The sequence below is a fragment of the Stegostoma tigrinum genome, chromosome 40 (genome assembly GCF_030684315.1).
Source record: "Stegostoma tigrinum isolate sSteTig4 chromosome 40, sSteTig4.hap1, whole genome shotgun sequence".
Lineage (NCBI taxonomy): Eukaryota > Metazoa > Chordata > Chondrichthyes > Orectolobiformes > Stegostomatidae > Stegostoma > Stegostoma tigrinum.
Window position 1 is genome coordinate 12,853,471 of NC_081393.1, and position 14,241 is coordinate 12,867,711.

Genomic DNA, 14,241 nt, shown 5'->3' on the forward strand with positions numbered 1-14,241 from the left:
TAGTATATCGTTAATTTTGAACAACCAAAAGGAAATTCCATTTGTCACATTCAGCAAGTTCTTGGAAACTGCTTAACACACGGCATCATACTGGCATGGAAATTCATATTCCAATTACTTATTTTAGGAGCAGGCGGAATATCTTTCTGCTTTGATAGCAAACATCTTGTTTGTGGTGAACACTACGCGCCTTGTCCCTGCACACGAACAATATGAAACTACAGAGAAAAATGACCTAATCAGGTTAATCACTATCCTGTATGGTGGAACAAAAATATGATTTCTTTAAGTACAAATAGCACCTTCATGATTTCTTTCCCAAGACTCTTCCTAACTTACGGACATCGTTCGTTTATATTTCTATTCGATGAAAACTTCAACTCCATTGTCAATGGTCAACAAAGTGATAGAGATAGGGGTTTGGGGAGGTTGGAAATTATGTGAGTGCTGAGCTAAATAATGCAGAGGCACAACCCTTGTGTAAATCTACGGTTCCGGCTTAATCAGAATACTGCCGTAATCAGACTTCTACATGCATTAGGCGGGAAGCAAGAACCCTAAAGCAGAGCTGGAACATAAAAGCTGCCATCAAAAGTGATGACACAGTGTGGTGCTAGAGGAACACAGGAGGCTAGGCAGCATCCTACCTGCATGCATCTATCACCAACCCACTTATCTTCCCCAGCTCCACCCCTCCTCTCTATTTATTTCAGAGCCCCCTTCTCCCTCCCCCATTTCTGAAGAAGGACCCTGAACCGAAACATCAGCTTTCTTGTTCCTCTGATGCTGCCTGGCCTGCTGTGTTATGTCTGACTCCAGCGTCAGCAGTTCTTACTATATCTAAAGTGATGTACTTTTTCGACCTTTGTCCTTATTCTTGTACCATTTTCATACATAAGTTGTTTTCAATGAAGAACTGAAGTCAGTTGCAAACATGTGGCACTGCCAAGGAGCACAAGCCTAAGAAAAACGAATAAAGTTAATTAAGGTGACTTACTTTGTCTGATGCTTCGAACCCTGGAGATGAGCATGGTACTGTTCGATGGAATTCAGGATCACGTGACACAAACTGCAAGTGTAACTGCGCTTTAGTGCTGCAAGGTAGAAGGATCAAAGTTATGATTAACTAATGACCCTGGTCTCAGGATATGACTTTCATTGCTTCTGCTGAGCAGTTTTGACATTAGACCATATTTCACAATTTCAGAAAAATATCACAGTGATTCTGAAATACATATATTAAGAAAGAGGGGAGAGATTCTCCCATGGCCTTTCTGATGAAACAGAACATAGCTCGGGGCAGCATAGAAAAATAATTTCTATAGATTACAGTCAAATCTATGATGGTACATCCATTCAGAATAAAACAAGTTTGGGATGCATAATTTTTAATTTATCAGAACTTGACTGGTGTCTTCCTGCCACAGGGTTACAAGAAGCAGAGACTCCTACTTGTACGATCCTGCTTCAAAACTAATAAAGCTCAGGTTGAAAATTCTATTTTTGGAGACAAATGAAAGCATTGTATTTTCAGTAACTTGAGCCTCATGTTGAATATACTTTGAATGCTGGAGTCTCCCATAACAAACATCACAAGATGGGCTTCAAAAGAATGTTATTGAACAAATATTCATACTCAACCACACAAAGTGGTTCAAAGCATGTTGGATTTCATTTTTAGGTCGGTGCTTAAGGCCACATCAAGATGCATTTGCCTGCTGTGCATTGCAGGGCTTCTGTGGAACTTCTTACCCGCAAAATTAGGTTGACTTTGGGAGTTAAGCATGAGGATTAGGCAGCAACTTGAAGATGCCGGTTTCTGATGAAATCAGAAATGGAAGCTCTTGATTGATAAGGTTGGAAAATACAATGGGAGCAAAGAAACTGTGAAGTTGTGGAATGATAACAAACAAGTTATCTTGTGCTGACAGTAATGGGATGTGACAATCCAGCTGTTATTTAGGACAGTTTCATTAACACTGAAAAGCACAACATGGCATGCTAATTAATTGGTACATGTGGCTTTTGTGTCTCAGGAAATATTACTGGTTTTCTGATGGTCCAGTGGAATTCATATAAGCTGGGGGGATATGAAATGTATGCTAAATATACTCCTGCTTCAGTTTTACACTCGTCTATTTCCAGATCTCTGAGCATTGCGTAAATATTACAAATTTAACATTCAAAATACCACAACATGCCAGAACTCACTGTCTGTAAATGAAATGCAAGGCCATCCTGAAATGTTGGAAGACAGAAAACTCCCTAACCCTACTGCAGTATCTCTCAAGAGAATGCCTACTTGGGATGCACTAAACTGATGATGGGGCAATGTTTAAAATGACTCAGGGTTATGGAGCACATTTAAAACAGCAAATTTGCTAAGACATCTATGGAAGTGTTATCAAACAGATCAACTACCAAACCACATAACGATATGACAGGACACCTAGAAGGGTGTTATCAAACAACCAGATAACAAACCACAAAGATATATTGGTACAGGTGATGAAAAGCTTCATTTGAAAGGTACAGGCTGATGGGAAGCCAAACATAGAAATGATTGGGAAAGTTGATGGAGAAAATTCCACTTAGAAGGGCCTTGGGAGCTGAATAAATAAACACCAACGTAGAAATGATTAAAATCAGGGCTTCAAGAAGTCAGAATTGAAGGTAAAACCACAGACTACAACAATAGCATAGCAACAGTTGTTTCTTTATTGCAGCTTGCAGAAAGTAGGTGACACTGCGAAATGTTAAGCGCTACTGACATCTTTCTGGAACTAAAAGGTAGAGATGATCTCAAAGCTGTATAATTTTCCTTTTATTCTGAAGTCAAGTGAAGAGGAGCAAAAAGTCACTTAACAAACATAAAAATTTCACAAACATTAAAAAATGGGTCGCGCAGGGGAAATAGCAGAGGCAATTGTTGTACCTTTGCTCATCAAAGGGAGAAATCATGAATCTGTCAGCCAGGCACTTCTGTGATAGTAGGTGGCAAAAGCTGAACATGTGTCAAAATAGTGAACTCTTAAAAACATGAGGTAAATCAGAATAGATAATATGGATTCACAACTTGAATGTTTTGATGAACACAGAAAGTATGTAGAACAAGGGATGGGCAGATGTATATTAGGCTTATTCAGAAGAGTTTAGACTGTACACCCTAGCAAGCATTATTGATTACATTGATAGATTAGATAAACTGATTAGACAGATGGATAAAAGAGATTAGATAGATAGTCAGACATGAAGATAGAAAAAAGAAGGCAGAGATTAAAAGCAAATTAATTGATTTAAGAACGCTGAGATGTTTTTTGGCGTCCCCTATGGTCTACTCATGAACATATTTTGTGTTTCCATTTACAAGAAGGATTTAGAAATAAAGCACGACATCAAATCAGATTAAAAAGAAGGAACAAGATTTACTTCAACATCTTTTGTGGCATCAGGAGGTGACAAAGAACTTCAAAGTTGGTTGAGTTGCATTCAAATTTGAAGTGTGGACATTCATAACATTCCAGAGATGGACAAAGAAATTGCTTCAAAGACACTCTGAAGCTCTCCTTGAAGTGCAGCAGCATTGGCCTTAATGAGTGGGAGGAACTCATGACCAATCATTCAGAATGGTGACAACTTGACTGTTAAGTATTTTCATAGTTGGAGTCCCAATATTTTCATGATGGGACAGAGTAGCAAAAACAAAAAGAATTGAACAGAAATAAAAACAAAGTAAGTGAAATTGTGATCCAACTACTTTGTGGGAGGTCCTGGCCCATGTGTGCCCAAATGACATATGGGTTGACAACTGGCCTTTCTGGTCACGTGAAGATCCATGGCAGAAACTTGCAATATTCAAGAGACATTAGCCTTGAATTTAAGGATAGCTGCCATCACCAGTTCTTAGAATCTAAGGATCCAAAATCCACACATTGTAAGTTTCTGCAAACAATTGTGATACAAACAATCAAGCTGTTCTGATTTTGTTAAAGACATAATGTTAAAAGTTAACCAAGAGAACAGTTACTGAGTTCTGAAGTTCACAGTGGCCTCAAACTATTAACATTTTCTGTTTCCACAAATGCTGCCAAACCTGCTGAATATTTTCATTATTTTCTGTTTTTATTTTGGATTTCCAAAATCCACAGTATTTTACTTTTAATTACCAGCAGCTGTTAGTCAATGCTGAGAAGTGTGAAGTATAAGCAGTTTTTGGAAAAGAAATGGGTATTTAACAGCTAATTTCTTTCAGAGTGGACTATGATAGAGATATAGAATTAAGGACATGTACATCTTTAAAAATTGAAGAAAAAGACAGAAAGCTGCAAATTCAACTTGTGGCATATATAAGGCTGTTGAATGTCAAAGCAAAGGTGGTTGATGAATTTATACCTGACATTGGTTTGGCTACAGTTGCAGCATTATTTAAGGTGGTACTACTGCATTGATTCCAGACTAGACAGAGTGGGCACCTTTTAAGACAGTTACGTGATATCACAAAATGTGACAATTCTAACATAATGGTCCTTGCTTTTAGGCACTCCATGATCAATGCAATAAGTCAGTGTTGTGTGTTCAGTCAGTTAGTTTAGTCCATGTAATACAAGACTAATTGTCGTTAAGTACAGAATTAAGACCAAGTGTAAATCTGAAATATCACAACAATGTAAATAGTCAGTGTTGTTTGAAAACTTCAAAACAGCTGCCTCATCAAGAACTTCGCCTTTGTGAGAAATGCTACATTAAGCAACACACTGGGATGCACTGAAATGATATATTGGCAGTGGCATTTCGTGAAAACAAAAATCACTTTGATTTCTGGGCACCCACCTGGGACCACAAAAATGCTAAATTTTACAATGAAGTAAAAAGTTTTGAGTTAGTTAACAGTAAAGATTCTACCCAGTAGTAACTAAACGAGTTCCCAGATTCAAGATAAGGTCGAAGTCAACATTTTCACAGACAGTGTTATAATAGCAAGCGATGACTCAGCATTTTAAAAAAAAATCAGAAGTCAAGAATGAATAACAACAAAAGAGACAAATAAATTATTTCTATCCAGATATAATTTGCCCTTTCGGCCCAGAAATTCATTAGCCTGTTTCGTTAATTAGTTCTTGATTTCAAGGAACAAGATGGAGCTAAATAATTCTCTGCTGGAGTATTCTGTGTGTGTGTGGACAAGAGCACATTTCTCACCGCCAAGAGCTACTTGTTACAAGAGGTAAAATGCTATTGATTGAAAATTCCCAAAGATTAACCAAAATAAATAATCGTTTTCTATTGATTTACCATCTGCCTTTATTTTCCGACTTCTTCTCAACCAGCTTGAAATGCTCAATTAAAGAGTGTAATGGAAATCCAATTAAAAGACTGTGAACTGCACATAACCATCACAGAAATCCAAAGTTAATTTGAAAAGAAATTCAGGATAATGGTTCTTTACTACTCAATTTTCAAGGCTTTTTCATCATTACTTTTAAATAATTTTCCTTTCAAATTGGTTCATACCTTTGAGAATAATTGTCTCACATCTCCTGAGCTGGAAAAGAAGTGATCATATTACTGGACTATTAATCTTGAGGTCCGGATTAATGATCTGGAAGAGAAGTTTAAACCCCACCACAACAGCTGGGCAATTTGAATTCAGTTCAATAAATTTGGAATAAGAAACTATTATCAGTGATGATGACCATTAAACAATCAGATTGCTGTAAAGCCCGACTGGATCACTTGTGTCCTTCAGGGAATGAAATCTGCAATCCTTAACTAGTCTTGCCCATATGCTATTCCAGATCTATATCAAAAAGGAATCCTCTGAAGTGGTTTTGCACGCCATTCAACTAAGGATAATAAATACCAGAGATCCCTATATCTTGTTAATGAATGAATAAAAACATTTTCCAAAGCTGTCTAGTGAAATTTCAAGAAAACTTAAAGGGAGAATCTTCCCTCCAGAGGTTCAGTGGGGAAGTCATGGAAGAGCAAGATAATGGGGTGGAGGGGAGAGAGTGGGAATTTGGGTCCATGATATACCTGCCACCTTCCTATCACCAAAGGATTTAAATTCTTTGCACCTTGCAATTTATTAATCTCTACTGAATTGAGAAAGGACTTGTAAACTTTACTGATAGCTACGTTCTCTTGCTTGCTGTCAGCCTACATGAGATAACTGCAGCTGCATTGCTGACAAGTTTCTTATATCCACAGGAGTTGAGAAAGTTGTATTGCTATCAGACTAAAATCAGAAAGGTTTAATACAGTTTCCCAGTTGTTTATATTAGCTCTGTTTTGTTAGTTATTTGTTAATGAGTTAATGGTTGTAAGCAAATGTCTTGTCAAGATCTCTGAGACGATTGACAAGTTCTATTGTTAACATCAGGATTCAGCTGAGCTGAGCTGAGCTGACATACGTCTGTCACAAGAGATGATGGACTGTGCCAAGGATGAATGCCACTTACGGACTGAAGCGGCCGGAGTCCAGGAGAAAGCATGCGGGCAGCCTGGGAAGGTAAACTTTTCAATGATAAAAGTCTTACCTCATGTGACTGCGGCCTTTCAGTTGTTTTCAGTGGCAGGAGTCCGGAAGAAAGCGCGAGGGCAACCTGGGAAGGTAAGCTTCCACCCAATCAATTGCTGAGTTAACTAATACCTGAGACACCACAGGCATAGTGTCTCCCACCCTCACCTTCTCTAACCGAATAATAACGACTAAGTGTGGTGAGCAGGTAAGTTATTTGCATTGTTTTTTCCTCATCTCTTTGTTATCTTTCGGGGTGGTCACCGAGATGCCAAATCCTCTGGGAGCAGGTCGGAAGGCAAAGCTGGTGTCTGTTTGAGTATATAACGCAGTAAACTTACTGGTGCAGAGAACAGTGCGAAGCTTAAAAAAAACTATTAAATTTTAAATAACTAACTAAGTAGAGATAGCAGGCCAGGCGATGCGTTGTTGCTGTATGTGGGAGCTAGCTGATCCCATTGAGAACGGCAGTGACCACATCTGCAGCAAGTGTTGGCTGCTTGAGGAGCTGGAATCCGAACTGCAGACACTGCGGCACGTCTGGGAGGGGGAGAAATACCTGGATGCTGTGCTCCTGGAGGCAGTCGATTGGCTGGCCGGGACAGCAGCGTGTGACTGCAAGTGAGGCAGGTAGAGGGACCTTGCAGACAGGAACATAGGAGCCGCAGCCCTTGACATTGTCCCACAGCTGTGAGGTACTTGCTCCATGTGTGGATGAGGAACAAGGCTGCGGGAAGGATGAGTCAACTGGCCAAGGCACCATGGTCCATTCAAGAGGGGGGAGCAAAAAGACAGATTGCAGTTGTAGGGGATTCCACCATCAGGAGGATAGACAATATCCTTTGCGAGCAGGATAGAGAATCCCGCATGGTGTATTGCCTTCCCGGAGCCAGAGTGCGAGACATGTCTGACCAGCTTGAGAGGATACTAGAGAGGGACGGGGAGGATCCAGTTGTTGGTGTCCACGTAGGTTAAAACAACACAGGGAGGACTAGGAAAAAAGACCTGTTTCGGAATTATGAAAAGCTAGGAACAAAGCTAAAAAAAATGGTCTTCAAGGGTTATAATCTCCGGATTGCTGCCCAAGCCATGTGCAAATTGGTATAGGGAGGCGAGGATCAGGGAAATAAACACGTGGCTAAAAGAGTGGTGTGAGAAAGAGGGTTTCTTTTTCATGGGGCACTGGCATCAGTTCTGAGACAGCAGCGATCTATACTGCTGGGATGGGCTCCACCTGAACAGCGCTGGGTCCAGTGTTCTGGCGAAAAGGGTAAGTAGGGTTGTTCATCTGACTTGAAACTAGTAAGCGGGGGGGAACGGAGAAGTGAACATAGAGGGACAATAACATTTAATGTAAGGCAAAGCAGCAGGTTAGCAGGTGACAAGGAAGCTTCAACTCCATTGAAAATTAGGAAAAAAGTTAAAGGGAAGGAGAGCTCAAGAGCTCAAGTTAGTAATGGAGGTAATGGGACCCAAGAAGGTATCTGAATGCTCGGAGCATTTGAAACAAGGTGGATGAGTTGACAGTGCAAATCATGGCAAATGGGTATGATTTAGTGGCCATTAGAGAGACATGGTAACAGGATGGTCATGACTGGGAGTTAAACATCCAGGGGTATCAAACTGTCGGAAGGACAGACAGGAAGGTAAGGGAGGTGGTGTTGCTCTGATTTTTAAGGATGATATCAGGGCGGTAGTGAGAGATGACATAGGTTCTACTGAACAAAACCCTGAATCCGTTTGGGTGGAAATTAGGAACAGCAGGGAGAAAATGTCACTGATTGGTGTGGTCTATAGGCCACCAAATAATGGCATTGTGGTGGGGATAAACATATAAATATATGGCAATATATTGGCAATAAACATAGAAATAGCTAATGCATGTAAAAATGGTACAGCAATTATCATGGGGGATTTTAATCTACATATCGATTGGCCAAACCAGGTCAGTCATGGCAACCTTGAGGAGGGGTTAATAGAATGCATTTGTGATAATTTCCTTGAACAACATGAAATGGAACCTACGAGGGAGCAAGCTATCCTAGATCTATTCCTGTGTAATGAGACAGGAATAATTAATGATTTCACAGTTAGGGATCCTCTCGGGAGGAACGATCACAGTATGGTCGAATTTAAATTACAGATGGAGAGTGAGAAGGTTAAATCCAGTACCTATGTCCTGTGCTTAAACAAGGAGACAATGAAGGAATGAGGGAGGAGTTAGCTAAGGTGGAATGGGAGCAAAAGCGGAGGGCTTTCAAAAAGATTTTTCACAGTGCTCAGAAATATATTCCAGTGATATGGAAGAACTGTAGGAAAAGAGACAGCCAGCCATGGATATCTAAGGAAATAAAAGAACGTATGAGATTGAAAAAAAACATACAAAAAAGCAAAGAGTAGTGGGAAACTAGCAGACTGGGAAATCTTTAAAAGCCAACAGAAAACCGCTAAAAAAGTAAGGTAGATTATGACAGTAAACTAGCACAGGATATAAAAACAGGCAGCAAAAGTTTCTATAAATATGTAAATCATAAAAGAGTGGCAAAGGTAAATCTTGGTCCTTTAGACAAAGTGAAGGACAATTTAACAACTGGGAATGAGAAAAGAGCCAATACATTAAACAGTTATTTCATATCGATCTTCACTGTGGAAGACACAAATAACATGCTGAAAGGTAATGGCAAGAAGGTTATAGCAGGTGATGACTATCATCACTAAGGAGGCAGTGCTGAGCATGCTAATGGGGCTAAAGGTAGACAAGTCTCCTGGCCCTGATGAAATGCATCCTAGGTACTAAAAGAGGTGATGGGGAAAATAGCAAATGCACTAATAATTATTTACCAAAGTTCGCTGGACTCTTGTGTGGTTCCTGCAGATTGGAAAACAGCCAATGTGATGCCGCTGTTTAAAAAAGGAAGCAGAAAAAAAACAGGTAACTATAGGCCAGTTAGCTTTACTTCAGTAGTGAGGAAAATTGTTGAATCTATCATTGAGGAAGAAATGGCAAGACATTGGGACGTAAATTGTCCCACTGGGAACACCCAGCAAGGGTTCATGAAGAGTAGGTCATGTTTAACTAATTTGGCGGAATTCTTTGAGGACATGACTTGCATGGTGGACAATGGGGAACCTGTGGATGTGGTGTATCTTGATTTCCAGAAGGCATTTGACAAGGTGCCACACCAAAGGCTGCTACATAAGATAAAGTTGCACAGTATTACAGGTAATGTATTGGCATGGATAGAGGATTGACTGACCAGTAGAAAGCAAACAGTAGGGGTAAATGGATGTTTTTCTGATTGGCGGTCAGTGCCTAGTGGTGTGCCTCAGGGATCAGTATTGGGACCTCAATTGTTTGGAGTTGGGGACTAAGTGTGGTATGTCAAAATTTGCAGATGACACTAAGCTGAGTGGTAGAGCAAAGTGTGCAAAAGACACTGAAAGTCTGCAGAGGGAAACAGATAGTCTGAGTGGGCAAAGGTCTGGCAGATGGAGCACAATGTTGATAAATGTGAGGTCATCCATTTTGGTAGGAATAACAGAAGAATGGACACATTTTAAATGGTGAAAATTGCAGCATGCTGCTGTGCAGAGAGACTTGGGTGTCCTTGTACATAAATCGCTAAAAATAGGATTGCAGGTACAGCGGCTGATTAAAAAGGAAAATGGAATTTTTTCTATCATTGCTAGAGGGATGGAGTTTAAAAATAGGGAGGCTATGCTGCAGCTGTATAGGGTCCTGGTGAGGCCACACCTGGAGTACTGTGTGCAGTTTTGGTCTCCATACTTGAGCAGAGATATATTAGCACTGGAAGGGGTGCAGAGGAGATTCACACAGTTGATTCCAGAGTTGAGAGGGTTGGATTATGAGGACAGACTAAGTAGACTGGGATTATACTCTTTGTAATTCAGAAGAATGAGGGGAGATCTTATCGAAACATATAAGATTATGAAGAGAATAGGTAAGGTGGAGGCAGGGAGGTGTTTCCACTAGCAGGTGAAACTAGGACTAGAGGGTATCGCCTCAAAATAAAGGGAAGCAGATGTAGGACTGAGGTCAGGAGGAACTTGGTCACCCAAAGGGTTGTAAATCTGTGGAATTTCCTGTCCAGTGAAGTAGTTAAAGCTATCTTGCTGAATGTTTTTAAGGCAAGGCTAGATAAATTTTTGAACAACAAATGAATTAAGGGTTATGGTGAGTGGGCGGGTAAGTGGAGCTGAGTCTCAAAAAGATCAGCCATGATCTTATTAAATGGTAGGGCAGGTTTGAGGGGTTAGATGGCCTACTCCTCGTCCTAGTTCTTACGTGGTGTGTGAGGCCTTAGAAGCAGAATTCTAAGTGACAGTCTCTTCTGCAACAGGCATAGATGACCATTGTTAAACTTAGGTTGATGGAATTTCTTTTCAAAGCAGCCTCTTTCCAATCATTTCTTTTAACCTTAACATTTTCCATGCCTTTCCTGCCTGCTTGTCGTCAGGCACTTGGGTCAACATCACATCCATACTGTCAGTGGACAAAACTTCACACGGGCAGGTTCCTGCCCATAAGTGTCAGAGTGTTGATTAGAATTCTTTGCCCTGAAGAGCCTCCATGACTACTTTTTTTGTGAAAACCCTCATGAGTCTCAGGACATGAGTCTCTTCTCACATTGGTGAAGCTGAACTCCAGACCGTGTCAAGACAATAATGTTGAGACATGAGGTACATGTCGGAGCCAACTCAATGCGCTGAATGGCCTAATTTCTGCTCCTGTGTCTTATCGTACTGATCATGATCGAGCTTTTGGCTGTTGAGATGTCAGAAGTAAATGTTGTGAAGCACTCAGACTTTCAATGACATGGCCCACTCTTGCCTGCAAAGAACTGAATGCTGGGATCCTATCTTTTTCCCATTAGGAGTGTGCAATTCCAATTTTGGCAATACATTTGGAGTTCTGACCTTGCTCTATTTCTCAGGGAAAATTTCTATCCAGGAAATCCACTGTTTTAATGGCTCATTTATCATCTTCTGAAACTTATTGGAGCACTTTAGTTCCATGTCACTTTTTTCCATTTTTTTTGGACAGCTTTGCACCATCAGGCTTACTTTCAGTAGTTTCGCTTGACTTCATTTGATTGCCCCATCCAGACCAATGAGATTTTATAAAACTGACAATGAATGAAGACATGGATTCTCGCAACAAATGAATGAGTGTCAACAGAATGTTGAGCCAAAGAGTTATTGCAGCAATCTGAGTTCTGTCATCCATGATTCTGACAACCAGACAGGAAAATTAATATGTCGCCATCAGCAGTGGAAATGTTAATTTAGCCGTTCATCTTTTGAACTCAAGAATGCTGGCAGCAATTGTAGCACAGATATTGCCACCCAGGTGGAAATTAGCAGGAACGTCGGACTGAATCTGCATCTTTGTTTGTTTGTATTGTTAACTATTATAGACAGCACATTTATTGATTGAGACTTTGGCAGATTAAGGGTGAGATGTGTTGCTTGTTTTTGTCTTGCAAGTGTGGCATCGTGCCAGAGAATGCACACTACTGTAACTCGAGACCCAAGTATAAAGGCAAGGAAACCATATCAGCATTTGCTTCATGAACAATACGCTATATTATACATTTTTTCTTAATACCAGATATCTTGGAGTGATGACAAGACATCAAGCTGAGAGAGATTTGCATGTCATTGTAGAGTCAAGTAGTCTACTCACCCTAGATGTAGTTCAATATTGGGCTCAACTACGCTTGTAGTACAGTCTCTTCCAGACACAAGGTTATGGATACAAGGCCCACTAGGGGGACTTGAGCACAAAGTCAAGGCTGACAGCCAAGTGCAGTACTACATTACTGCCACATTTTTGTGAGGCTATGTCTTTTCAATAAAAGCAGAGACTACATCATGAAGGCTCGAATGCTCTTTTATCATCAGCAATCCCTCAACTTCTGTATGACAGCATGTTCAGAGCTTAGAGGGCAAGCAATATTGATACACTAGGTGTGGAAGTCATACTCTGCAATGATGCTCCTTAGCATGAGGATCAAATTGGCAACACAGTAACTTTGCACTCTACAGTTAGGCCATTCTTCATTGAATAACTAGGTGCAAAATAACAAGGCTGTTATGCGTAATGCCACTTGTTCATTAACCTTGTTCAAGGAAAACATACACTTGAAACTTCCTCTGTGATCTACCTCAGACAACTGATAATTACATATGATCTTAATGACTTAACATACTCCATCGAACACTTGCGGTGTTCACTTTGCACATCTCATTTGTTACTGTAGCAAGTTAATTTACGCTGAAGAACTGTCCTGAATAATCAAGTTTCCACTATATTTCCTTATTTTGTGCTCAGCAGGGCATCCAAATGTAAACAACAGGACTATGACTGCAGTTAAGTCTGAAACTGATAATTAACCAGATCCCGCTGGCCATGGCGAAAGCCAGAGGAATTTATGTTTTCAAATTAGTGGTTACAAGCAAGTAGGTATTGAAATAACTATCAATTTGGGAAGCACCTTTGTCACTGAGTTGGAATTTTGTGGGTCCAAGTCCTAGACCATCAAAGAAAATAGGTTTACACCCCAGCGCAGTATTGACAGTTTGTTGTTAAACTCAGTTGTTAAACAGAAGCCCTGGTGACCCTATCCAAGGATACAGGAGATCAGCTGGCACAAATCTGAAGAGGAACAAGGAGCAGGTGTCTTTAGAATGGACCTCTTTAATGTTAATGCTGATCTCACTGCGCACCTTCTCAGAAGTAACATTTGTATCCTGCAATCTGTTCTCTTACCGTGATACACTTGTATATATTGTCTGCCTGTAAAACATACAGGAAATCACTTTTCACTGTACCTTAGTACATGTAACAATAACAAATCAAATCAAATCAATCAGCATTAAAAAAAAATTATCACATGGTTGCTTCTGAGAGCGCAGACGTTCTGTTTCCTAAATTACAGCAGTGACTATAGTTGAATAAAGTTCATTTACTATAATCTTTTTGGGAACTCATGATAGGTGTTGCAGAGACATGCACAGCTTTAATTTTTTTTGTCGTGTGGCTTACGAGATACCCCAAGATTGAAGTCACTCTGATACAGAACTTATAGGCTGACTGTGCTTATCTCCTTGCTAATATTTTTGACCACTCTCCTGAAGGCAGAAATCACGGCTTGCAAAGTGCTTCCATAGTGCCATTCTTCAAGTAGGAACCGAGACTGCAAAGGTTTTATAATGATGGAGGCATCATACGCAAGTCCACCATCAAAACTGCTCTAACAGGTTCTTTTCAGCATGCACTCAGGAGCAGTGGTCACGCAATTTGGGAAATGCACTTGGGAGTATCTGGTCTATACTGTCCAGTGCCATGTTCTCTGTACGCATTGTCTAATCAAGTAACTTGCCGCTGACATCACCCGAATCCTAACAGAAGGGTCTACTCTTTTGTTCATGTATGTAAATATCTTATCTATTGGTTCTGATGGTAAACATTTTGCTAGCTGACTGACAAAAGGGCAACTCTGAAAACTAACTAAAAACGTGTTGACAGATGTATTTATCCTTGCGCGCAACAATACTGGAAATAAACTGGATAAATTGACACAACTCCAATTGTGGAAAATTTCTATAGGTTTTATAGGGTTGTGAAGAATTTACAGACTTATTTTATTCATATGTGGGAGGGCTAAGACAATATTTACTGCCTATCTCTAATTGCA

General features: G+C 40.2%; 1 protein-coding gene across 5 annotated transcripts in view; it reads right to left on the reverse strand.

The window, feature by feature from the left end:
* zmat4a (zinc finger, matrin-type 4a) overlaps nucleotides 1-14,241 on the reverse strand; it is a 164,413-nt gene that overhangs the window by 37,911 nt on the left and 112,261 nt on the right. For 4 of the 5 annotated variants that reach the window (XM_048523224.2, XM_048523223.2, XM_048523225.2 and 1 more), the window contains one exon: nucleotides 998-1,094. The exons of the other annotated variant lie outside the window; for it this stretch is intronic. In XM_048523224.2, the coding sequence (XP_048379181.1) occupies nucleotides 998-1,094 (97 nt within the window). The remainder of the gene's footprint in view (nucleotides 1-997; nucleotides 1,095-14,241) is intronic. 5 annotated transcript variants of the gene reach the window in all.